This window comes from Thalassophryne amazonica, chromosome 19 (assembly GCF_902500255.1).
Source record: "Thalassophryne amazonica chromosome 19, fThaAma1.1, whole genome shotgun sequence".
Classification (NCBI taxonomy): Eukaryota; Metazoa; Chordata; class Actinopteri; order Batrachoidiformes; family Batrachoididae; genus Thalassophryne; species Thalassophryne amazonica.
The window spans coordinates 32,342,994-32,369,962 of record NC_047121.1 but is presented as its reverse complement, the minus strand read 5'-3'; the positions used below and the strand labels follow the sequence as shown (position 1 = coordinate 32,369,962).

At 41.2% G+C, this 26,969-nt stretch overlaps 1 protein-coding gene and 1 long non-coding RNA gene across 2 annotated transcripts; one reads left to right on the top strand and one right to left on the bottom strand.

Moving 5' to 3' along the window:
• Window positions 1-3,534: 3,534 nt before the first annotated feature.
• On the top strand, window positions 3,535-26,166 carry rtf1 (RTF1 homolog, Paf1/RNA polymerase II complex component). Its single transcript, XM_034195304.1, has 18 exons — window positions 3,535-3,736; window positions 12,319-12,429; window positions 13,634-13,778; window positions 15,562-15,763; window positions 16,191-16,308; window positions 16,651-16,762; window positions 16,886-17,024; window positions 17,884-18,061; window positions 18,958-19,040; window positions 19,126-19,213; window positions 19,379-19,486; window positions 19,569-19,646; window positions 19,899-20,020; window positions 22,599-22,656; window positions 24,246-24,323; window positions 24,408-24,509; window positions 24,811-24,925; window positions 25,081-26,166. The coding sequence occupies exons 1-18, from the start codon at window positions 3,653-3,655 to the stop codon at window positions 25,185-25,187; spliced, it is 2,028 nt and encodes a 675-aa protein (XP_034051195.1). The 5' UTR covers window positions 3,535-3,652; the 3' UTR covers window positions 25,188-26,166.
• LOC117532072 lies at window positions 13,371-13,705 on the bottom strand. Its single transcript, XR_004566778.1, has 2 exons — window positions 13,590-13,705; window positions 13,371-13,442 (listed from the first exon to the last, which is right to left on the bottom strand). It is a non-coding gene; the product is annotated as an uncharacterized LOC117532072 (long non-coding RNA).
• Window positions 26,167-26,969: the final 803 nt, after the last annotated feature.

Below are 26,969 nucleotides of genomic sequence, written 5' to 3'. Positions count from 1 at the left end.
ATATATATATATAAATCTGAATAAAAAGTTCAAATATTTATACACAGACAATACACATGTGTGTCTGTACTGTGTCAATTTAACACAAAAAAATAAAATATAAAACAGCTAGGGGCCAACAGCTAGGTCTGCCATCCCTACAGGACCTATATACCTCCAGGGCCCTGAGGTGAACAAGGAAGATTGTGTCCGATCCCTCTCACCCAGGTCATCTTCCCCTCTGGCAAGAGGCTGAGGTCCATCAGGACCAAAACCTCAAGACACAAGAACAGTTTGTTTCCATCTGCACCCCCCCACTACCATAAAGTGCAGACAGCAGCGGTTTTTGGTACGGGTGAACCGGGCAACCGTCTGGGGCGGCGCCACCCATGCATGAGTGCTAAAAAAAAAAAAAGGCATGGGGCAGATATTAGAAGTTGCTTCTTTCTGCTCCTTTGCATTCATGATAATATGGTAATAGTGGCTATTATTGTGTTTTGATTTTTTTTTTGTTTTATGAATGAAATAAATGAATGAAATGAAAAAAAAAAAATCTCCACCGTAAAGCAGTTTTCTTGTCACTGTGTGTGGAATTGCCAAATTGGCGCCCCCTGCAGCTGCACAGGTGCCCTTGCTTGCTGAGAGGTACACAGAGTGAGAGAAAGGGGAGGGGACAGTTAATGTCTGGGTTGGTTAGTGGGCTAAAGTCAATTAGGCCCCATTAAAAAAACAAACAAAAAAACACAGTTTATCATCCCCGCCTGCATGCTGAAATCAGGCACGTCAATTTTGTATTCATTTATTTTTGGCGAATTTCATTGGCAGCAGTACAGCTGATACAAGAACCGGTATGTCTGCTAGGTGGTGAGTATGCTTTGGCCAAAGTTCATAAAGTTGGGACCAGATCTTGCTGTTTGATGTCATTGACAACCGCACAGTCAGTTGCTCCATCTCACTCACACACAGATAGTTTATCACGCATGTTTATCATGCTACTAATGTGCAGTACACTGTCTGTATTCAACATGGAAACAAGATTTAAAAATAGCTAATATTTTCAGTTCCTCACTTGGTCCGCAGGTGCTGTATGTGTCGTTTTTCAGGTTTTAAATTACATTGCATGTACCAGCAGTTTCTAAGAACAATGGTCTTGGCTATGGGTTGGAGTGTGAGTGATTGAGTGTGTGGACAGGGGTTTTTCATACAGGTAACGAGTTATTAGCCTTCTTGCTATGATGCTTGCTAAGTTGATATGCCTATACAACAATAATTTGGTCTTAAACACAACATCTAATTTCACCATAAAATTGTACTCCAAATGGTCAGAAATTGTCAGGCTAACAGGGGGGCCTGGGTGTGCTGCAGGATTTTAAACCATAACAGCATAGTGCCTTACTAGCAGGGGTGGTGGCCAAGTGGTTAATGTGCTTGGTTTCAGTGCAGAAGGTTCCGGGTTCAAATCCCACCCCTGCCACATTTCTCCATGTAATGTGGAGTTGTGTCAGGAAGGACATCCGGCGTAAAACCTGTGCCAGTTCAACATGCATCTGGTGACCCTGAGTGCAAACAAAGGAGCAGCTGAGGGGACTTACTACACAGCATAGTCTGTTACTAATTGAAATCTTTGTGACTGTGGTCCCAGCTCTCTTCAGGTCATTGACCATGTCATCCCATGTAGTTCTGGGCTTTCTCAGAATCATCCTTACCCCACAAGGTGAGATCTTGCATGGAGCCCCAGACCGAGGATGACTGATAGTCATCTTGTGTTTCTACCATCTTCTAATAATTATGCCAATAGTTGTTGTTTTCCCACCAAGCTGCTCGCCTGTTGTCCTGTAGTCCCATCCCAGCCTTGTGCATGTCTACAATTTTGTCACTGGTGTCCTTAGACAGTTCTTTGGTCTTGGCCATGGTGGATAGGTTGAAGTGTGATTGATTGAGTGTGTGAACAGGTGTCTTTTATACAGGTAACGAGTTCAAACAGGTGCAATTAATACAGGTAAAGAGTGCAGAATAGGAGGGCTTCTTAAAGAAAAACAAACAGGTCTGTGAGAGATAGAATTCTTGCTGGTTGGTAGGTGATCAAATACTTATTTCATGCAACAAAATGCAAATGAATTATTTAAAAATCATACAATGTGATTTTCTGGATTTTTTTTTTAGATTCTGTGTACTTACGATAGGTGGGAAAACTTGCAAAATCTACAGTGTCTCAAATATTTATTTTCTCCACTGTATATTGTCGCCTGTGATCCATTGATGTCAATTCCAATTGCAATTTCAGGGGAACTTCTAAAATATTAATAATAATAATATTAATATTAATAATAATAATAATAATAAATAATGGCTGTTTGTGCAAAATTTTGTGGGTTTTTTTTTGGGGGGGGGTGGGGCGCTCAAGGGGGTGTCGCCCAGGGAGTAACTCAGTGTAGAACCACCACTGAGTACAGATTGGTCATCTCTGCACTGAAAGATACTGCACACCTGTACTTCAATCACCTATTTTTCCACAGTCCCATTTCATTACGTTATATTTATTTATTTATTTATTCATTTATTCATTTATCTTTATAATGTCTATGAGCAATACAGCCCAAGCGTGTTTTCACCGAGTGGCCAGTAATGGAAGCACAAATTCTCACCAGGTGAGCCATTAGTTCTGTTAACGATTTATAAATATCATGTACAGATAAATTGTGACTATTAATTCTGCAGTTTATTGCTTTTGATGAAGCTGATGACCGTGTTTAGGGTTTTATTAATTTATTTTATTTTGTGCATTGGTTTTGTGTAATGTTCAGTGGCAGTTCCAGAAATTTTTTCTGCAGGTGCTATGGGGAGCTTGGCATTTTTAAGGGGGTGCTATGAAATAAGGGCTTGTGTGCAGTGATGCCGGCATTACTCCAGTCTAAAAAGATTTGAACTCATTTATCAAACAGTCAAAGGAGGGTTTTCTTTTTCTCCACCTACCACTGTGGATATGGTATTTCCACAAAAGTAAAATAACATTTACCATGTCTGAGATTGAGGGGCTTAAATTATTCATCTAGAAGAGAATAGTATTAGTATCAAAAGGAGAAATATCATACATTTTTAGCGACAACCAACTTTTTTTTTTTTACTTTATTTTTATAAAAGTTTCAGTTTTGCATAGAAGGAAACAACAAATAAACCAACTAAACATCTGAGAAACCAACAAATTATAAAAAGAGCCATCTAGTAAAAGTAGCAGTAATAGTAAGTCAGTGAAAATTTTAAAGAAAATTACACATATTACATTTTGTTTAAAAAAAAATCAAATGTCATTACAAGTCAAGGAAACATTTCAGTTTTTTTCCAGTACTTGTCACATTTTTCAGAGGAATGTCTGAGAGAGTATGTTATCTGCTCCATAACATAAAGTTCGTGAACAAGCACCAGCTTTTAATGTTTTGTTTTGACCTTTGAACTTATCCAGCAGCTCCCCTCGTGCGGCGCTCGAAGTGACGCCGGAAGTGACGTTGACCTCCCTCACTCATAACTCGTTATAGAAACCGATACGGGTGTCGAGGAGTATGTGAAACGTGTTTCGAAGCGCTTGTGCTACCCGATGTAACATAGCAGCTAGCAGCAGCTTCATATAACGCTAGACGGCACAGAGGTAGTTAGCAGGTTAGCCGTGTAGCTTATCATGGTGAATGTAAAGAAGCGGAAAGGTCGAGTCGTGATTGACTCTGACTCCGAAGACAGTGCTAGCGACGATAATTTAGATCAGGTAGGGTCGCCTTTTTTCTTCCCAGATTCGTCAAAAATTTGTCGTTTAATGAGTTATATAAGCACTATGAGGTGAAGCTAGCATAGCCTTATGCTATCTCAACGACTGCGCTGTGTTTGGCCTCGTCAAACTGAAAGCAGGCCTGTGTTTATTGGACTACACCGTGGCCTTTTTGAGCAAACACGCCATTCCCAAAGTAAAATTTTGGATGTTTGTTACAAGTATGTACAAAAGCGCAAGCACCTGTAATAATGTGTTTCCAGCAGAATTGTTAAGTTCCACGAGCAGTAGAATAACTAGCTAAGTTGAGCTAACGTTACATTCTCACGCAGTCGGTGCAAAAAGTCACAGTGTTTTGGTCCCGTGGAAGATGTTGTGGTGGATTTGGTTGTATGGTGATGTGTTTGAACACAGTGGAGTCGTACTTGATTTATCTCCTGAGTGACATCATGGGTGCAGAGCTGAATGTTGACAAGCTGAGAACCTTTCCACTTTACCCTTTTTTCCATTCCACTTTACCTTCTCAGTCGTAAATGCTGCTGCACTACTTCTGATCAACGTTATACATCCATATACATATTACCCCACGTCCACTGATGACTGTGTTCTCTAAGTGGCCTGTCAGTTGTCTACTTGCATCATGCCATCACTGATCAGTCTCTGGCATTGGATAGTAGTCTGGATGCTGATCAGAGATATTGGGAAAACTTTAATGTCACGTTTTCTTTATTGTACATATTGTCAGTTTGTTCTCTGTGAACTTGCTGTTTGTCTTTGGGAAGTGTTTGCACTTGTGTACTGAGAGCTAGCAGCTCTCTAATTTTTGGTATCTGCTTGACTCTACCTGCCTTTTTCGGCTTGCTGTTTGCCAAATCAGTCCCTGGTCCAGTTTTGGTATCATGAGTTAGGGTTACTACAATCTTCAGTGGAGAAGGAGGAACCTAGGACCAAAAGGGAGTTGAGTCCATTTGAGTTGGTACCAGCTGGCCAAAACACTAAGTAATGTCATGGCACTGGCAGGTGGCACTTCATTGGCAAAAAAAGCTTTTGATTTATTATTGCAAGAGTGAAATTGTGTTTTACAAACACAGTTGTGCCAACTGATTGAGCAAATGTACTATTGCAAACACTATTGAATAGCTTAAGTTGTAGGCTACGTAGCGTCTCTATCTGCCAGTGCCACTGGACACTATGGTGTCTCTTCCACTGTGTACAGTTTTAACTGAGTGGTTGCTTAGATAATTTCACATTCTTGCATTGTTCATATATTTATTATGATCGATCACTGTTATTGTTTATGTTCTGTTTTTCGGTTGTGCACTGCCTGGTAGGCAAAACATCTCTGGTAGCAGTGCTTGGACACAGAAGTACATTTTGTTAGTTGTTGGAGTCATTCAGCAGCACTTTTTGCTGTTTAGTAGTATTTATTCATATTAGCATGAAATGAGCAGGAGTGTCAGTGTTTTATCTCGAGAGCCTGATGACTGACAGAGATATGAGGAAGAGTTCAAAGTAGCTTTTGCTCTTATTTCAAGCTGCTGCTGGTCATTGTTTTGTATTGGTTTTTTTTTAACATGTGCTGGCAGTTTGTCTTGCATTGCATGCAAGTGTTGACTAGGCGATCCAGATTTGCAGGCACAAATTATTTGCATTTAATGTGCTGTCACATGCATGTGTGCCACCTCTTTTTGAAGACTTCGATGCCAGCATCATCTGATTTATTTAGTCTGTTTGACAATACTCACTTTTTCACTTGGTTCATGACTCAACAATTAAGACTGCACCCAAATAGAGCATTTTCACAGCTGTGTTTTAATGCAGATTTAATCAAGCTCTGGTAGGATTTTCTACTTGTTTTTTTGGGTGGATTTTTGTTTTTGTTTTTTAGTACAGATGTGAACACTCATTCACTCTAGAGTGTGCAGTACGAGATCCTCCAGGTTGTTTGCATACTTGAAAGCTGGAATGGAACACATCTGGAATCGGTATAAAGCCAAGATTGTTTTTATGATGTTGGGAACATTTGTTTGAATCAGGTTACACTGCTAGAGTTTGAGCAGTACTTTTCTCATTTGCTTGGGTAAACCAAACAAAGCCATTTTAGTTTGCCTAGTTTAGGTGGGTTTAGCATTTGAATATAGCACTTACAACCAAATGCTTGTGCAATTTGAGTAGATTAATGAGGTTTGTGTCACACATACATGCTGTTTGTGATTTATATAAATTGTATGACAAACCACTATTATATCATTGTAATCTTTAGCTCCGAGGCAGCCTCAGAGCATCTTTAGCCTCAGAGGCTGCTCAGTGTGGCTGGTAGCGGAATGCTGTGTCTGTTTGTTTGGAGTATTTTATTACAAACACCTGGAATAATAAAGGATTATTAACTGAGCAAGAGGTCTGTACAGAGAAATATCAGACTGAGGTGTTGACAGTACGCGAGTTCCATGCGAAAAACACAGAATATCCCCATAAAGACCGAGCAAGCGAGGTTAATAGTTCATTTATTATATGGCTATTATATATACATGCGCAAACTTAAAGTATCGCCCGAATATGCTGCTAACAGTGTTGGGCTCATTCGCTGGTGTTTAGATGTTTATGGAGTATGTTCATGCCCAGCTTGGTTTTTATGCTGTTTTTAGTTTTCTGGTTTGTAATGAAAATACGCCTTGCGGACCGATTGTCATGGTAACTGGTCCGATATGTGAAAGTATCCGACCTGTAATCAGCCAATCAGAGCGCACATAACAAGCTTATTATGTGGTGAAACATCCCAAGTGATCACCTAAGATGTCTCTCTTGCATTATTCGCGCTGAGTGAAATTGTCATAGGTAGACAGACATGGAAAGAGGGGCATGTTCAGGCTTCTTTTGTCATACATGGAGCCACCCACACTCCACCCTTTTATGCATTAATGAGTTCATCATACACTGTTACTGTGAACATGGTGACGTACAGACCCTGGCCCAGACACAGTGTCATATCAGCTGTTCCTGGTCTCTATAGAAAATTGGGTGACGTCGCACAGATTTATATATACAGCATATATACAGTCTATTTTACCAGTATGCATATAGAGCTGTGTGTGTGATTGCAAGTTCAAAAGAGGTGAAAAGCTCTTGTGTTTAACAAGGGCTGGGTATCGATTCAAATTTCAAGAATTGATTCGATTCCAATTCTTAAGATTCAGAATCGATTATTTGGATTCAATCCGATATCAATTTGGGTAAGTGTTATTAAAACTGTTTTTTGAGCTGTTACCTGATTGTCTAGTTATGCAACATATTAATAATACTTCACAAAATTTGGCCCTCAAAATGCAGGCAATAGTGTTTCAGAGAGTTATAAATTAAAAAATTTTCAGGGGGAAAATAGCCTCGTTCTCCCGTACTAAACTCTCGCCTGCAGTGCTTGCTGTGCAGCATACTGCAGAAGAACGCAGCTATAGGAAAAGTTCTCCAACAGTCCACACCAGAGAACCTTCATGCGCTGTCCCACTGTGTGAATTAAACAGCGGACGATTCTCTTTTCTTGTCCGCAACAACAGAGTCCTGGTAGTCATGATTGACATCTTTAAATGGCTTTGACAGAGGTTGATGAATAAATTGTGGACGTGCTGCTTCTGAATCAGAACCAGTGTGTCTAAAAGCAATGTAGAGAAATGATTAGTTTTCCGTTACACACCCTCGGAAACAGCATAATGGCCCAACTGCAGTGTAATTTTTTCAGGCATGCTGTTATAGTGCTGGCGAGAAGTGCATATAAAATCCCAATTCCAATGAAGTTGGGACGTTGTGTAAAATGTAAATAAAACAATACAATGATTTGCAAATCCTCTTCAACCTATATTCAATTGAATACACCACAAAAATGGTAAATGGTAAATGGACTGCATTTATATAGCGCTTTTCCATCTGCATCAGACGCTCAAAGCGCTTTACAATCATGCCTCACATTCACCCCGATGTCAGGGTGCTGCCATACAAGGCGCTCACTACACACCAGGAGCAATAGGGGATTAAAGGCCTTGCCCAAGGGCCCTTAGTGATTTTCCAGTCAGGCGGGGATTTGAGCCCATGATCTTCTGGACTCAAGCCCAACACCTTAACCACTAGACCATCACCTCCCAAGATATTTAATGTTAAAACTGATAAACTTTATTGTTTTTGTGCAAATATTTGCTCATTTTGAAATGGATGCCTGCAAGACATTTCAAAAAAGCTGGGACAGTGGTGTGTTTACCACTGTGTTACATCACCTTTCCTTCTAAAGCCCCGTTTACACAGACGGTAAGAGCTCCCGGAAGAGTTTTTGGCTGTCTTAAGGATCAAACGCTGTTGTTAACGCCGGCGCAAGGGGGCGTGGCTTAGTTCCGGCTTCACCGGGAGTCGTCGAAAAAATTATTCAACATGTCGAATAATTCCGGGAGCGCTCCCGGAGAATTCGCGTGACGACGGAGACGGCGCGAACAACGGCGTTTGATACTTTTTAATCGCCGTTTCATCCTGCCCCTTCCTGTAGTGCCACAGTTTACACCGCTGTAATTGGTGGCCGGCGTTGTATCCCTAACCAACGGCGTGTAAAACGGCGATAGAGCCCACATCGGCGTCCTCAACGGCGTTTTAACTGGCGACAGAGGAAAGACAAAGCAGCGGCGCTAGCGGACAGTACGCCGTTCTAAACGCCACCTCCTGGTTAAAACGGTGTTCCAAACGGCCGATAGGCGGCGGTCAGTATAAAAACAATAGCACGCTGCATGCAGGCCTCTCACTCGCGGCCAGCTCCAGATATTTTTGCAGAGAAGCTCCATTATGCCTCCTAAAAGAAAGTTGGCAGCGGCAAGGACTTAAAGAAGAAAGAAACCAAGAGGTCTGGTTCAGAAGCAGAGGGGAGGCTTGTGGTGGAGACGGAGCAACACATTGAAGAGGGGGAAAGGAAGGAGAAGAAAAGGCTGAGGATGATCTCCCTCCCCCTGCAGTGACAGAGGCATGTGTTCCTGCTGATTCAGCCTATTATACTCTGGGGGCGGTGCCTATATGCAAATGATCCTGGAGTAACGCAGGATTTGCCTGGATAAAAACCTGCGTATTAACCAGCGATACACAGGGCATTATCGGTGGCAACAGAACACCACCGTTCTCACGCATGTCTTAACCTGCGATTGTAAAGGATAGAACTGGGTATTAACCCCCGTTGCCTGACGTGTACCGGATGCTACGGCGTCAAAACACCGCTTTATTCGGCGGATTTAGCAGCGTTTTATCCGCCTATTTGCGGATAGTACGGCGGTCAAAACGTCGGCGAAATGCTCCACCCCTTTCCACCGCGAAAACAGCCGGAATTACCGCGAACTTCAATCTACGTACTACCCGCCGACAAAACCGTCTATGTGTAAACGGGGCTTAACAACACTCAATAAGCATTTGGGAACTGAGGACACTAATTGTTGAAGCTTTGTAGGTGGAATTCTTTCCCATTGTTGCTTGATGTACGACTTCAGTTGTTTAACAGTTCGGGGTCTCCGTTGTCATATTTTGCGCTTCATAATGCGCCACACATTTTCAGTGGGCAACAGGTCTGGACTGCAGGCAGGCCAGTCTACTACACGCACTCTTTTACTATGAAGCCATGCTGTTGTAACACGTGCAGAATGTGGTTTGGCATTGTCTTGCTGAAATAAGCAGGGACGTCCCTGAAAAAGATGTTGCTTGGATGGCCACATGCGTTGCGCCAAAACCTGGATATACCTTTCAGCATTGATGGTGCCATCACAGATGTGTAAGTTGCCCATGTCATGGGCACTAACACACCCCCATACCATCACAGATGCTGGCTTTTGAACTTTGCGCTGGTAACAATCTGGATGGTCTTTTTCCTCTTTTGTCCGGAGGACACAGTGTCCATGATTTCCAAAAATAATTTGAAATGTGGACTCATCAGACCACACCACACTTTTCCACTTTGCGGCTGTCCATTTCAAATGAGCTCAGGTCCAGAGAAGGCAGTAGCGTGTCTGGATGTTGTTGATGTATGGCTTTCACTTCGCATGGTGGAGTTTTAACTTGCACTTGTAGATGTAGAGACAAACTGTGTTAACTGACAATGGTTTTTTGAAGTGTTCCTGAGCCCACGCGGTAAGATCCTTTACAGAATGATGTCGGTTTTTATGCATTGCTGCCTGAGGGATCAAAGGTCATGGGCATTCAGTGTTGGTTTTCGGCCTTGCCGCTTACTTGTAGAATGTTCTCCAGATTCTCAGAATTTTCTGATTATTTTATGGACTGTAGATGATGGAATCCCTAAATTCCTTGCAATTGAACATTGAGAAACATTGTTCTTAAACTGTTGGACTATTTTTTTCATGCAGTTGTTCACAAAGTGGTGATCCTCGCCCCATCTTTGCTTGTGAACAGCTGTGACATTTGGGGATCCGCCTTTTATACCCTATGATGAGTGTCCTCAGTTCCCAAACACTTAGAGTGTTGTTAGAAGGAAAGGTGATGTAACACAGCGGTAAACATACCACTGTCCCAGTTTTTTTGAAATGTCTTGCAGGTATCCATTTCAAAATGAGCAAATATTTGCACAAAAACAATAATATTTATCAGTTTGAACAGCCTCTGGATTGGCAGACCGGGGTGGTGGTCCCTCTGTTTAAGAAGGGACACCAAAGGGTGTGTTCCAACTACAGGGGGGGACTCACACTCCTCAGCCTCCCCGGTAAGGTCTATTCCAGAGTACTGTAGAGGAGAATTCGACCGATAGTCAATCCTCGGATTCAGGAGGAGCAGTGTGGTTTTCGTCCTGGTCGCAGCACACTGGACCAGCTCTACACCCTCCATGGGGTGCTCAAGGGTTCATGGGAGTTTGCCCAACTAGTCCACATGTGTTTTGCGGATCTGTAGAAGGCGTTCGACCGTGTCCCTCGAGGCGCCCTGTGGGGGGTGCTCCGGGAGTACGGGGTCCTTTGTTAAGGGCTATCCGGTCCCTGTATGACTGCAGCAGGACCTTGGTTTGCATTGCCGGTAGTAGGTCAAGCCTGTGTCCAGTGCACGTTGGCTTCCGCCAGGGCTGCCCTTTGTCACCGGTTCTGTTAATTACCTTTTTGGACAGAATTTCTAGGCGCAGTCAGGGTGTAGAGGGGGTCTGGTTTGGGAACCACAGAATCTCGTCTCTGCTGTTTGCGGACGATGTGGTTCTGTTGGCTTCGTCAAATCAGGACCTTCAGCGTGCACTGGAGCGGTTTGCAGCTGAGTGTGAAGCGTCCGGGATGAAAATCAGCACCTCCAAATCCGAGGCAATGGTTCTCGACCAGAAAAAGGTGCTTTGCCCTCTTCAGGTCGGTGGAGTGTCCTTGCCTCAAGTGGAGGAGTTTAAGTATTTCGGGGTCTTGTTCATGAGAGAGGGACGGATGGAGCGTGAGATTGACAGACAGATTGGCGCAGCATCTGCAGTGATGCAGTCGCTGTATCAGATCGTCGTGGTGAAGAGAGAGCTGAGCAGGGAGGCGAAGCTCTCGATTTACCGATTGATCTATGTTCCGACCCTCACCTATGGTCATGAGATTTGGCTCATGACCGAAAGAACAAGATCGCGAGTACAAGCGGCCGACATGAGTTTCCTCCGCAGAGTGGCTGGGCGCTCCCTTAGAGATAGGGTGAGGAGCTCGGTTACTCGGGAGGAGCTCGGAGTCGATCCGCTGCTCCTCCACGTCGAAAGGAGCCAGCTGAGGTGGCTCGGCATCTTTTTTGGATGCCCCCTGGACGTCTCGCTGGAGAGGTGTTCTGTGCTCATCCCATGGGGAGGAGGCCCCGGGGAAGACCCAGGACACGCTGGAGGGACTCCATCTCATAGCTGGCTTGTGAACGCCTCTGGGTTCCCCCGGAGGAGCTGGGGGAGGTGTGTGTGGATTGGGAGGTCTGGGTGGCTTTGCTTGAGCTGCTGCCCCCACGACCCGATCTCTGATGAAGACGAAGAAAATGGATGGATGGATGGATGGATGGATGGAGTTTGAACATTAAATATGTTGTCTTTGTGGTGTATTCAATTGAATTAATTGATTTGCAAATCATTGTATTTTTTATTTATTTACATTTCATGCAATCTCCCAATTTCATTGGAATTGGGGTTGTGTGTGTGTGTGTATACGTATATATATATATTTATTTTAAAACTTGATTTTGGGATGTATGAATCGATCTGTGGGAATTAAAATGAGAATCTATTTAAAATCGGCAAATTGATCTTTTCAACCCAGCACTATGTTTAACATATATCATTAAAGTGCAAAAAACTTTTTCTTTCTTGTGAAACAGCCTTTAAGTGTCAGAAAGTCTAGTGTTACAGATAGAAAACAGGACACAAATAATAACAGAAAGACACTCATAACTCTTCACCATACCATGTTGGGTGATATACAGGCTGCTAAATGATGATTATGATGACGATGATCCATGGCTGGGATGATTTAACCATCTGAGAATAGCTTCAGGAATAGCAATTTTCCCAATTCTCTCACCTTGGGCACTTGTAAATTTATCTTTTTTTCTGAAATTTTTTGGTGACCTCTTTCTTTCAGGAGCTTTTGTCTTTGGCAAAGAGGAAGAGGGTTGATTCAGGTGAGCAGGACGAGCCAGTTACTAAGCCTGCAGCTTCTACAGATTCTGAAACATCTGACAGTGATGATGAGGTATGGCAGTCAGAATGATCTGTGATTGCACTTTTTTTCCCCCAAACATTTTGAGAGATAACAAAACTGAAAAAAGTGATGCGTACTATTGTCTTACTATTGTACTTCCTGTTGTTAAGCACACCACCTTTCCAGAGGATTAGTGGATCTTTTTGTTGGTTAAGGGGAGGTGATGGTTTAGTGGTTAAGGGTTGGGCTTGAGACCAGAGGATCTTTAGTTCAAATCCCAGCCTGATCGGAAAATCACTAAGGGCCTTTGGGCAAGGTCCTTAATCCCTTAGTTGGTCCCGGTGTGTAGTGAGTGCCTTGTATGGCAGCACCCTGATATCGAGGTGAATGTGAGGCATTATTGTAAAGCACTTCGAGCGTCTGATGCACACGGAAAAGCGCTATGCAAATACAGACCATTTTGGTTGGTCACATCTTGCACCAACAGTTTACTAAAGCGCCCCCCCCACCCCCCCCCAAAAGAAATAAAAATAAAAAATTCCACTCAAATAGAAAGGAATTGTTCATTCAAGACATGGAGATAAATAATTCCTCTCATTGTCCCTCTCTTGCATTACGTCATATTTGCTCCATCCTATTTAGTTTGATCCATGAATGGTTGTCAGCTTATAACTGACACCTTTCTCCAATAAGGGCACTCGGGTCACAACTCTGCCAGCATATCAGCAACTATTTTTACTTCTGCCACCTGACAGAGGAGGGTGATCAGTTCTGACTTTTCAGCACCAGGGACAAAGTTTTCATAAGCCATCAATATCTGTCTATCACTTTTTCAGTCATAGCCTAAGGAAACAGACTAACAGGCAGGTAGAGATTGTTGGAGACAGTTCATTGAATATGGGGCACAGCATACAATTGAAATGATTTTAATTAGAACTATGCTTCCTTTATTAGGTTGATTTTGTGTTAATTTATTAATTTTTTGTAATTAATTTGCATCTCTTGTTTAATTATATAAATGAGTCTTGTCATTGTTAGCTGTTTAGGCACTGTCAATTTCAATTCTAATCCAATTGCATTTGTTCCCCAAATCTGGTTAATCTTGTGAGATGTCTGACCATAAAATATCGCGTTGACGGTAAAACTCAATTTGCGACCGTAAAATCCAGCATTAACGTCCGCAAATCATCAGACACAACAGGGTTATTCACTAAGTATTTTCTCACCACTACTATTGGAATTTTTCTTTGTGTAGTGGACTGTCGGTGGTACTAAAGGCAAAAAGAAGGTTAAGCAAGGGAAAGGTTCTGACAAGAAGAATGCTACAAAGAAGAAGGTTAACAAAGCCTCCGGCAGTTCAGATGGAGCTAGCTCAGCTGAGAGCTCTGCACCAGAAGAGGGTATGTGTTTTCATGCATAAACAATACTTTGCATTTTAAATGCAGCTTTAATTTGTGCAGGTTTCTGCACAAAAGCACAGAGCATGCTCTTTTTTTCTGTCTCTGAAAGCCACATAGCGTTCTGTCAGTTTGTATGATAAATGCTCAAAAACTTACCGTGGGAACGGTTTTACAGAAGATGGGCACATTTCACCAAAGAAACACATAGTGTACTTGAACATGGGACATTATTTAAAGTTCAAAGCAGACTGACTGTGCATACTATGAACTGGAGATTTCACATTTCATGATGCCATAGTCACAAATATTTCAGGTGGCTGTGATTAGGTGACTCACTTATCCTCTTTATCTCACCTGGCACACAGTAGCAGTTAAGCTGCTTAGTGCAGCAGATAACTGAAACAGTACTTCAAATGGTCATGCACGCACCAAATGTGGCACAAATACTCCTTAGACATTACTCTTGAAAAAAAAAAACAACTAGCCATGAATTTTCAATAGGCTACCAGGTTACAGAGGGGTCAAAATTAAAAAATGCTCCAATCATATTGAAAAATACGGCACAGCATTTGTCTGTACATAAAGATTCCAAAAAGGTATAGTTTGGTCCATCTATAACTGAATGTTATGTGGTAAAAACATTACGAATGGTGACAAAGGTCAATTTCAGTTTGTACAGGAGTCAGAAGTTAAAGTTGCTCCAATTTTGGTAGAACGTGGTTCAAATTATTGGTTGAACTAATAGGATTAATAAATGAAATAGTTTTAACTGTGCTGAACATTTGGTCTCCAGAGTAAACGTTGACGTCCGTTGGATTCTACGTCATGTGACAAAAGTTACCCCGTAACGTGGTAACTAAGAATGACACATGGTGCAAACTATTCCTTTTTAAAACCCTGTTAACTCAACCAAGATTTTTACTAAAATTAAAGCAACTTTAACTTTTGACCCCTGTACAAACTGAAATGGACCTTTGTCACCATTCTTGCTGTTTTTAACGCATAACTCCATAACATTCAGTCATAGATAGTCCAAACTATTCCTTTTTGGAATCTTTATGATCAGACAAATAATGTGGTGTAGTCTTCAATATGAATGGAGCATTTTTAAATTTGGACCCCTGTGTAATTCTTCAATTGACCTCTATCTGACTGGCCGCCTATTGAAAATTCAAGTGGCCAGTCCATTTTTCAAAAGAGTAATGTCTCAGGAGTATTTGTGCTGAATTTGGTGCTTGCATTACCGTTTGAAGGATCCCTTTGTAAATATTCTATTATCAGTTACATTCAGTCACTATGAACGTTGTCCTTATATTACTGGACAACTTGGGGGAAAGACTTTTCAAATGTTCTGGAAAATTGATTTACGTCAAAATGCAACATAAGTAAGACTTGACAAATACTAAATAGGTCAGATTTGAGAAAAAAAAGTATTTTCGTTAACCTGATATATATTTTGTCCTTTTTTTATTTTATGTACGTTAGTGCCAACAGGTTTTATTAAAAATAAATTTTGTGGATATTTGGAAGAGTTGGGCATAATGCAGTGTTCTAAAGTGAAAAAAATTTTGGTTAAGCTTAATATAGCCAATACCAGTCAATACTATTGTACAATAGTAATGAATTTAATTGAGATATAATCATCCCTGAAACTAGTTGTGAAGTTGGTCCAGGACATTTGTGCTGTGTAGTGCTGACTCTGCGATATTGTGTTTTGAATTTATTCCAATGTGCTGTTTTTGCATGCTTTTTTTTTTTTTTTTTTTTTTTTTTTTTTTATCAGGTGAGGTGTCTGATTCAGAGAGCAACAGTTCATCTTCCAGCTCAGACTCTGACTCCTCTGAGGACGAAGTTTTCCGAGATGGCTATGATGATGACTTGATGGGAGATGCAGAAGACAGAGCTCGGCTGGAACAGATGACAGAGAAAGAGCGAGAGCAAGAGCTGTTCAACAGAATTGAAAAGAGAGAGGTGCTAAAGAGACGGTGAGTGGTGTTTTCTCTATAATGAGCAGGGCAAGCATAGGATTAATGGAGTCAGTAAAAAAAAAAACTATGTAATTACTTAAGAACTACTACATATTTGAATATGAAATTTTGGGTTCTGATAGATACAGGTAACACCTGGTGAAATTCCTATTTTGGGCCATGTTGGAATTTTTTAACATGCACAGTGACCATAACATAAAATAGACAGGACTCCTTAAATTGTCATCAGAGAGAAACCTCGATTTATTATATGTGTGTGTGCGTGCGTGCATGTGTGCTTGTGTGCGTGTGTGTGTGTTTTCTCACTCCATCTCAACAGCATCCTTGCCATAAAAGCAAGAAAATGTAAAAATCCAACATCAGATCTGGCCTTTTAGTTTGTGTGTCATGATGTGTTGATTTAAAAGGATCTTTATTTTGACAGGTTTGAAATTAAAAAGAAGTTGAAGACGGCAAAGAAGAAGGAGAAAGAAGAGAAGAAAAAGAAGCAGGAAGAAGAACAAGAAAAGAGAAAGCAATCTCAGGTTCAAGACACACAAGTGGTGAGTCCACGTTCAAGTGATATTTTAGAGGGACCTGATACTGCAGTGTCACTACACTGTAAAATATTACATAACTTCAGCTTGAACATATCATGTCAGTGGCATCAAGAGTTTGGCTTATCACACTTCTAAAAGCTCAGTTTTTTAAATTTCATTTTATTTTTTAAATAACTGAATAATTATGGCTTTTTATTTGTGGAGTTTTGATTCTTGTATTATTTCTTCATTCACTGTTTTGACTCAAAATCACCATTAAACTTGAAAGCAAATGAAGTGGTAGGTCGGCAGAATAGCACAAGTTTATCGTCATGTTTGTGTGTGATTATAATGTCGCCTCTTAAGGTCATGTCACATAACAAGGAGAGACGATCGAAACGTGACGAAAAACTTGACAAAAAGTCTCAGGCCATGGAAGAACTGAAAGCAGAACGTGAGAAGAAGAAAAACAAAACAGGTTGGCACATCTTATCAGTTTTTTTTTTGTTGTTGTTGTGTTTTTTTTTTGTTTTTTTTTTTGGATTCTTTGTGATGATTTTCTCATTTCCAAAAGCTGACATTCTCACATTCTGGTGTGCAGCTGAGCTGCTGGCTAAACGTCAGCCCTTGAAGACAAGTGAGGTTTACTCTGACGATGAAGAGGAAGAGGAGGAAGATGACGACAAGTCATCAGTCAAAAGTGATCGGAGTTCACGCTCCTCATCTTTTGATGACGATGAGTGAGTATCATTCTGTTTCACATTCTTTAGCTGTGCACCCTGCACCCAGGTACTGTGTGTGTATGTCTGCATACATGGACACACACCACCAGTGTATCACAAACCTTTACAGACCAAGGACCACTTAACCAGTAAAAACAGTCTTGTGGACCACCTAACGCCACAAATACCCAAAACAATAGGTCTGCTAACCACTGCAACAGTACTTTACAAATTACAATCTAATATTGACAGTTTTGTTTATTCAGTCACATATATGCTGCTATTTATTAGACTTTGGAGTCATTTTTATACAGTTTGAGAAATGCTTTTAAGTCAAATTGTGATATGAATTTAAAATGTAATATTTTCCAAATATACTCATGGGCCGCTCTTTGAGAAAGGCTGTCATACATGTATGCCATTTAACATGCATAAACTGCCATTAAGCACATTATAATGGCTAACATTTGATAGTAATAATTCACTTGCAGTATTACATTTGATCAGAGTTTGTAGTTTCAGTTATGGTTGAAATATTGAATTCGTGGCTACACTTTGTGCAACAAATATACACAAATACTCGTATTGAATATGAGGATGTCTGGTTTGGATGCAAGACATCGGCAAAAAGAAGAACTGCCACAACAAGGAATAATGATGAATTTTTCCATAATTTTTTTTTCTCCATGTAGTTTCTTCCACTCTGAGGTTGACTGATTCTTGTTCCTCCCTGCAACGCTGTCTGTCTGAAACACAATACACAAAAGAGACTATTTCCTCCTGGTGTGACAGACAGAAATACAGGGTGTCTGCTGAACTACACAGTGGACTTGGATCTCTGAAGTTTAAGTAATGCTTGACTTTGATTTGCTTACAGAAAAGAAGAGACCCCGCCCAAATCACAACCTGTTTCTCTACCAGATGAGCTGAATCGGATCCGACTTTCCAGACACAAGTTGGAGCGCTGGTGCCACATGCCTTTCTTTGCTAAGACTGTGACTGGCTGCTTTGTGAGGATAGGAATTGGAAACAGCAGCAGTAAACCCGTTTATAGGGTGAGCTTAGCTTTTGGATGCTATTTGTCATACAGCTTGATGGCAGTCTTTGTTGTAACTAGACTTTTAACCCCTCTCCCTATATGTACATATATATATATAATATATATAGAGAGGGCGACTTCCAGTTATGTTCCAGTTATGTTGTACAGTAAGTATCTTGTTGCAAAGACCATCACAAATGAGTTTGTCTGTCACATCCCTCGTCGCTACAATAGCTCCCATCAATGCTTCCAGGTAACGCTTTCATGTCGGATACACATGCTCTGTGGTCGAAAATGTTGCTAAGTCTAGACAAGCTCACATGTGAGCAGTCTACCACCCTTCTGTCCTTTGAGACCTTGTTAAAAATAGATCACGGTCAAAACGTTGTTGCTGCAATAAATTATCAGGGTTTCTAGACTTGCTGTCATATCAGACACACATGCTCTCTGCACCAAAACCTTAGGTAAGCTCATACGTGAACGCTGTCACCTTTGTGACCTCTGTGGTCCCGTGCGACTTTGGTAAATGTAGGTCATGGTAAAAATGTCACGACAACTCATCAGTGCTTCTCGCTATTGCATTCATATTGGATACACAAGTCCATTGTTCAAAATCTCGGACAAACTGTCACGTGAGTACTCTGTGTCCCTTATGCCAGAGTTAAAAGTATGTCACGGTCAAATTCTTGTCAGTGCCATAATTCATACATGTGCTCTAAATTAAGGCTCTATTTATATGTGTGTGCTTTCATACTTTTATTTATTAATAACACTTAAAACAGGTGGAGGACACAGAAGTATGCCACTTGTTCAATTAATACTTAAAATCTGGGCCATATTGGCAGGCATGGGTTTGAAATAAAGGATTGTTGAAGTTTGTTTAATTTTATTTTTCTCTCCTCCTGCTGAAAGGTTGCTGAAATTGTCGACGTGGTCGAGACAGCAAAGGTTTACCAACTAGGTTCAACACGAACAAATAAAGGTTTACAATTAAGGTAAGTCCTGCATTATATTTATAGGTACATCTCTTCTAATATACCTTCTTCCAATTAATGACCTTTTGTCAATTTCCATCTTTAGGCATGGTGGGGACACACGTGTTTTCAGGCTTGAATTTGTTTCGAATCAGGAGTTCACAGAAAGCGAGTTCATGAAGTGGAAAGATGCAGTAAGTGGACTAACAAGAAAAGTTGTACATGTATCACTGTGGCTTTTAAAATATTTGATTAAACTGGCACTTCCCTCCAAGGACACAGGGGGAACAGTATGTTCAGGTTATGAAGTAAGATGGCACAAGTTCATGTGTTTTGTTTATTTGTTTATTTTGTCACAGATGGTCGTTGCTGGGATGCAAGTCCCAACACTTGATGAAATCACCAAAAAGGAACAGTCCATCAAAGAAGCTCTGAACTATAAGTTCAATGACAAAGACATAGAGGATGTAAGTCTGCTTCTGATTCTTCAGTTGCTTTCCTGGTCCTCATGTGCCACGTAATATGATGGAAGTCTTTTGTCTTTGTCAGATTGTGAAAGAGAAGGACAGATTCAGAAAAGCACCACCAAATTATGCCATGAAGAAAACACAATTGCTGAAAGATAAGGTAAATGGAAAATATTGTGACTTGTGCAACATCTGTATTCATCTATACAAGTCAAAAACACAGACCAGTTGTGAAGAAGTTACCTGTAAAATATGTGGATTGTTCATAATCAAGCTTTACAACATTTTGAGTGTTGTTAACTGTCACCAGGCTATTATGGGTTTGCTGTGGAATTATGTTACGAGTAATATGATCACCATCCAGCTGTGCTGATGGTACTCTTGATGTTAATGCTTTCTGTTTTAACTGTAGGCCATGGCAGAGGAGAGTGGAGATGGCGAGCGAGTGAAAGTGATCCAGGATGAGCTGAACGAGCTTGAGGAGAGGGCAGAAGCACTTGACAGACAGAGGACCAAGAACATCTCTGCCATCAGGTTTGCAAGCTTTGACATTTTTTTCCAGAGTCATAAAACATGGGATGTGATGGTAAATGGTCTGTTGTGCCAATGGATGGGAGTCACATGAGATTTGCCTTGCTATTAAGAGTGGTGTAGGAGCTGTTGCTCAGACATGGGAAGGATGTAAATTTCGGGACACATAATCAGTAGCGTACCTTTAAATCACAGGGTGTTTCGGCCTTTCAACACCAAACACCTTCATCAAAGGTGGCCAGCTGCAGGGTGATCAAGCCTGAGCTTGTGTCCCATGCCCAATCATGAAAATTTTGTGGTTGTTTAAATGGCACAGCCCATGGGACCATGCAGGGCAGGGGCATTCTCTTTCTTGATTCAAGCCTAGAACTGAGTGCATACCTTGTTCAGCCTCCTCCTGGAGCATTCTGACCTGGGTTCTCAAGTGGGGTGTGGGGTGTGTGTGTGTGTGGGGGGTTAGTGTGCAGGTTATGTTGCTGTTTTTTGAGCCCAGCAAGGGTCCTTCTTCTTGACCCATATCCACTGGCTGCTTCTTTCAGCCACTTCAGAGACTGATCTGACTGTCTGTCGCAGAGCCTGTCCATGTATACCAAGGTGTTTTAGCAGCCTGATGGTGGAAGAAGCCACAAAGCCCCTGAATCCCACTTCAGCTGTATAGACTTTCACATTCCATCTTTGTTGTAGAGCATCTGCTGCCAGTTCTGTGCAGCGCAGTTTCTTGCGCTCGTAGGCCTCTTCGGTTGAACTCTCCCATGGACCTGAGAGCTCTTTGATGTAAAGGGGAACCAGTGAGGGGAACCAAAGTACCAAGTCTGGCCTAAGGGTGGTGGCTACAATCTCAGGTGGAAAGATTAGTTGCTGGCCAATATCAACTAGCATCTTCCAGTTCCAGGCCATGGCCAGCTGTCCAGCTTCTGGTTTAGTAAAGGGATGATTGGACTTTTTCTGTCCCTCTCGGATAAATGTTGGTGCTGTGATGGAATTGGTTGCTCTTGTGACGAGGAGTTGGTGATCTTCCTCTTGCTCTCAAGAGCTGCTGCCATACTCTTGAGGCCCTGGTTGTCAGGTGTAGCGGCCTTGTGTGAGGCTGGTTTTACAACCAGTTAGGATGTGTTTGAGAGTCGCTGGAGTTGGGCAGAGGGCGGCACAGGTTGGGTCCTCTCCATACCACTGCTGGAGGTTTGTTGGAAATGGGACTCAGCACATCATAGGTAGCTCTTATGATGAAGCTGATGTTGCTTGCCTTCATTTCCCAGAACTCCCTCCAGCTGAGCTTTCTCTACTCGAGGCCTTCCCACCTCATCCATTATCCCTTTACCATCATTATGAGACGGACTTCGTGCTTCTTTCAGCCTCCTTCTGACACGCACCTACTCTACCACCATTTTCCTCCTCTCTGATGTTGAGGCCTTATGCCAAGTTGGTTTACTTGTTGCAAGACCAAAACTTCCTCTTCCCAGCTGGACATACCCCATGATGTCATTGTGCCTCAGGGCTGACATACGTAGCTTGCCGCACCGCATTGGATGGTGGCCATTTCTGTCCAATTAACAGGGGTGGTGCAGCATTGCTAATGGTCTGGTCTCTAGTGTCCTTCAAAGTAATCTGGTGTCTTACTTTAGAACACTTGCACTCTTTGGTGAGGCTCGTGAATTCCAGCAGGAATTCCCAGATACGCTCCAGGTAGGCACCTGCCCTGCATGTTTTCATGTCTATGTGTTCCGCTCACACCTAGTTATTTAATTCAATTGGCTGAATCTCAAGTTTCCATCCTAATCTATGCAATTTGAGCAGTATAAATAGAACAATGTGAGACCATTGTTGAAATAAATGTTGCAGGAGTGGGGATGGAGCTGCTCTGTGTGCATGTTAATATAACTAATCTGATGCTTTTGAACAACAGCTACAAGGGCGTGTATCTGTCTGATCAGAATGATTACTTTTTGATTGGCCTCGCCAGTTTGACAGCGTGAATCTCAGTGTGTGTGGACATTGAGAATGAGCCTGGTGTTTCCCAGCAATAGTTTGGCTGACCACGCCTGACTGAGTTAGTTAGCTGTGGGCGGAGCAGGGAGAGTTGGAAAACATGCAGCCAGAACTCAGTCCTCGTGCAGCTAAAGTAAAAATAGACAATGGAATTTCTGGCTTCATTTACACAGTATATCACACACATTGCATCCTCTTAAAATAAGCTTTTATATTACTAAAGGGTATAGAAAAATGGTTGTGACCAGTAGGCTCAGTACCCAATACAGACAGGGAAATCATTAAAGTGCCATTGAGCAGTTTCCTGCATTGAATGACAGCTCCCTGACATCAATGCATAGGTTTGTGTGTATACTTGAATGTGTAGTGCTTTGAGCATCTGCATCAGATGTAAAACTGCTATACAAATGCAGTCCATTTACCATTAAATTTCTGTTAAAAAGAGACGCAACTCAAAAGTACAGCACAAGAACATGTGAAAAGCATAGACAATTGTATTGTCGTTTTTATTTTTCCATATTTGCTAACATTCTGATTGTTGTTTTTTGGAAGGTAGAATTTTCCTTGACTCTTTAAAAACTTTGTATTTCTACAGCTACATTAATCAGAGGAACAGAAGCTGGAATATTGTCGAATCTGAGAAAGCACTTGTGGTAAGTAGACTATTACGACTCATCATTCCACCCCTAATAATTACATTATTTCAAGAAACTGAAATGGCTTCTTTGCCAGGTTAGAACTAACATATCTGCCACACTGTTATAATCTTTTAATTTTTGTTTAAAAATACAGTACACACTCATCTTCAACCGCTTAGTCCAATTAAGGGTTGCTGGGAGCTGGAGCCTATCCCAGCAGTCATAGAGCGTGAGGCGGGGTACACCCAGGACAGGACGCCAGTCTGTCACAGGGCCACAAACAGTCACACCCACTTGCACACCTATGGACAATTTAAAGATTCCAATCCACCTAACCCGCATGTCTTTGGATTTGGGAGGAAACCGGAGCACCCGGAGGAAACCCACACAAACACGGGGAAAACATGTAAACTCCACACAGAAATGCCACAGGTGGGAATTGAATCCATGACCTTCTCACTGTGAGGCAACAGTGCTAACCACTAAGACACCGTGCTGCCCAAAAATACAATACAAACCATAAAATTAATGCAGAGTTAAAATTCTCAGTGGAACTAATGAACAAGCAGCATATGTGGCATTTATACCCTGTGCTGCCTTGAGTCTTGAAATATGAAATTCATAATTTGATATGGTTGCACATTTGTGAACCATCCAGTAGGTGCTAGTGTTGAGCATGTCTTGACTTTGAGACAGACTTCAGAACAATGTACCAAAATATACATAGGGGATGATGCCACAACTTTTTGTCTGTACTGGAAATTAGTGATGGCAACCTTGAAACAGTCTTCTGAACCACAGGTGCTGCAAAGGTTTTTAAACATTCCAGAACAATGTTTCAAATTTAGCATCACTAATTTACAGTGTAGATGAAAGGTTTTGGTGTTATTCCCAGCCACACATTCTGTCCATTCTTTGATTCCAGTTTTACATTCCCATTGTGTTGTATATATCAACCTTTAATTGGCCATGTGGTGGGTATCATGTTTCACTCAGTCTGTGGTTGCTTGTTTAACTCATTAGTTGACGCTCAGGTCAAAGTGATGCCACATCCAGCAGGTGGCAAATACTATTATATTACATACAGTAGGTAAAACGTTGCTTTTTTTAATCAGTGTGGTGCATCAGGGTTAGTCACAGTCTAATAACGTCATCCTGATTACGTGTGGTTTTTAATTTGGTTAGTTACAAAAATCATAGTCTGTTGTTTTTGTGTTATTGCTGTGACAGGTGAAGTCATTCACTCATCCATGCTGTATAACCCCTCAGTTATTAGTATGTATGGAAGGTTTCCATCTTTTCGAATAGTGCCACAAATGATTGTTCTTTAAAAAAAAAAAGGCAGTTTCTTTTTACATTATTTTCAAATGGTATATTGGTCATCCATTTTACTGAAATGCTCTGATACTTCAGATATTCATGTCATGGGGCAGCACTCCAGTCATGCTTAGTCATGCTGTGCTTTACTTTAGTCTTAGTCCTAGTAAGTTAAAATATGCCAGCATATTCAAAAGTGATATTTAGATTAGTCAGTAGTTTCAGCCATGCTACTGTTTAATCACCATACTTTTTTCTGTTATTAAATCTTATTTATTCTCTCATAGGCTGAAGGACAGAATGCCAAAAACCAACAAATGGACCCTTTCACACGAAGACAGTGCAAACCCACGATGGTGTCGAATGTAAGATTTGTACATTTCTGCCATATTTTATAGATACGTATATATTGCATGCAGACATTATTGAATCTCTTTTTGGTTCTGTAGGCCAGAGACCCATCAGTCCATGCAGCGATACTGGCTCACCTGAACCAGAAGTATGGCTCTGGGTCAGGAGGAGATCTCTCTGTGGCAGAAAAGAACAAACTGGTAAGGAGACACTTCATTAGTGATGAAATGAACTAGGTGTGGAGAGTCAACTTTCAGTTGTACAACACTTTCAGTTTAATTTGATTTGGGAGCAAGTGCCATACATGCATGATTATGTACTTTGAGGAAATGCAAGTATGGTATAAATGTGTTGATGTAAATCAGGATGAAACTGCATTTGTTGAAGGAGTTGTTTGTAGTATCAGTAGTGGAAAGTTTTCAACAGTAATCCCCATTAACACTTACTTCAGTTTGATCATTGATCTTTATCGTGAATTATAATGTTTACTGTTTTTTGTAGGGTCAGTCGGCCCCGAAAGATAAGGACATCCCCAAGCCAACCACTGATCTCTCAGAAGACTTATTTAAAGTTCATGATTTTGATGTCAAGATTGACTTGCAAGTTCCCAATGCAGGTGAGAAGATTTTTACAGTGTTTTATATACTTGCTTTTATGTACCATTTAATGTCAGATGACGGGGATTCTGTTTGTTTAATTAGTATGAAAGTTGATGCTCTAAATCCTAGCACATAATCAACTCGTTATTAATTTTGGTCTGGTTTTGTGCAGAAGCAAAATCTCTGTCCGTGAGCTCCAATTCTCTGCCAGTAAAGGATGGCGCGCCTCGCAGGTCCCTTAACCTGGAGGACTACAAGAAGAGGAGGGGACTAATCTGATGTGGCCGACTCCTTATACAGAGCCCACATTGCATGTGTAACTGTGCAAGAGAGACTTGGGGTGTGTGTGTGCGTGCGTGTGCGCGTGTGCACACGCCTGAATGAGTGAGTGTGAGAATGAGTCCTATTAGACTGAATCCTGGAGAATGTTTGTTGAATGTTGATACAACAGACTGTTCATCCAAACACATAGGAAATACTGATAGCGCTGAGACATATTTTTTCCACAAAGGATCTCTCTTGGAAATAAGTTTTCCTTTTTTTTTTTTTAACACAGAAACTCATATATTGAGTTATGTGTGCTCTTTTTTTTTTCTTTTTTATCATCTATTTAATGGCCCTCCCCTCTTGGAGCTTTTGGAGGTTCCGCTGTATGACCTTTTTGAGAGGACATTACATGAGTATGACCCTGAACAAGGACACTATCCCAGAAGACCGATTATTGATGGGTTTGAAGGTTTCCAACTGGACACCTATGGGAGACCTCCAGTTTTTCCTCGTAAATAATGAATTGCTGTAGTAAGTTATTTTTTTTTCCTCTCAGATGTGTATGTCCACACTGCAGTCAGTCCTGGTTTTTAACAGCTTTGTGGTCTGTTGCAAAGCTGCAGCTGATCACCATCTGACATTCAACTGTAAAACTGGCCTTCCCATGGAAAATATGAAAGGAAATCTAGAAACTGGGCATAAAAGGTCCAATGTATGTCAAATTAACATTTGTCAGTTTTTAAGTCTTGGGGGGAGGGGACACATTTGAGTGAAAACATTTTCTAATGATGTTCTAAAAGTGTTGCTTCCTTTCTGTTGTCTTTTGATTGGTTATTGATAGATTAATGTTGCACTCCTTACTCCAGAGCAGATTCTATGTGCTCTCAGTTGTGTCCATAGTCGGTTTCCTGTGTTGATGTGGCATGCCATGTAAATACGCATTTTTGAGTGAGTGCGGGAAAAAAATAAAAGGGCACTGTTTCATAAATTTGCATCATTTGTCTTGTTTATTTTTATTTATTTAATTATTGTTTTTGTGTACATTTTTTTTATTACAGCAACAAGTAGGTATTGTGCTGAGTTGAGGATGTATTTGCTAAATGAGTAAAGATGGCACCATTTGACTCTTCTTCTTTTAAACTGTGTATATACTGGTGGGTGGGTTGGGGGCAACCACGCTGCCAATTGTAATGTCATTTCTCTGGCTCTCAGTCCACACTTCCATTTCTGCACAGTAACCCTGCAACGCTGTGATGGATTTTCTTCCAATTTGGTAAGTGACGTGGTTATGGGCAGGGGAAGGTTCGTATTGGAAAGTAGGCACCATGCAGCACTGCCTAGCAGCGCCAGTTGGCACAATGTAAAAATGGTTTCTGTACGATGACAAGGATTTGGTATGTATCAGACTTGGGGAAGGGAAGGTTGAAAATGGAACTACCTCCACACAGATTGGTGAAAAAAAAACAAAAAACTGGCCAAAATTCATATTTCTCCTCGTCTTCAGACCTTTAAAGCTTCTACTGTACTCAATGTAAGAATTTAAAAAGGCACCAACTTCCACAAAATGCTCGCCTCACTTCTTTTGAACACTGTCTGTGAAACATTAAATCTTATCATTTAGTATTTGCATATAGTTGTCTGAAAATACTCATCAACCAGCCTTGTGGGCTACAGTTAAAAGTTTAGAATTTACAATTAAGGCACTTCAGTTGAATATCAAGATGGTAATAAGTATTTTTAGCTTCTCCTCTGCAATCTACATACAGGAGAGTTAATTCTCGACCTTTGCGCCTG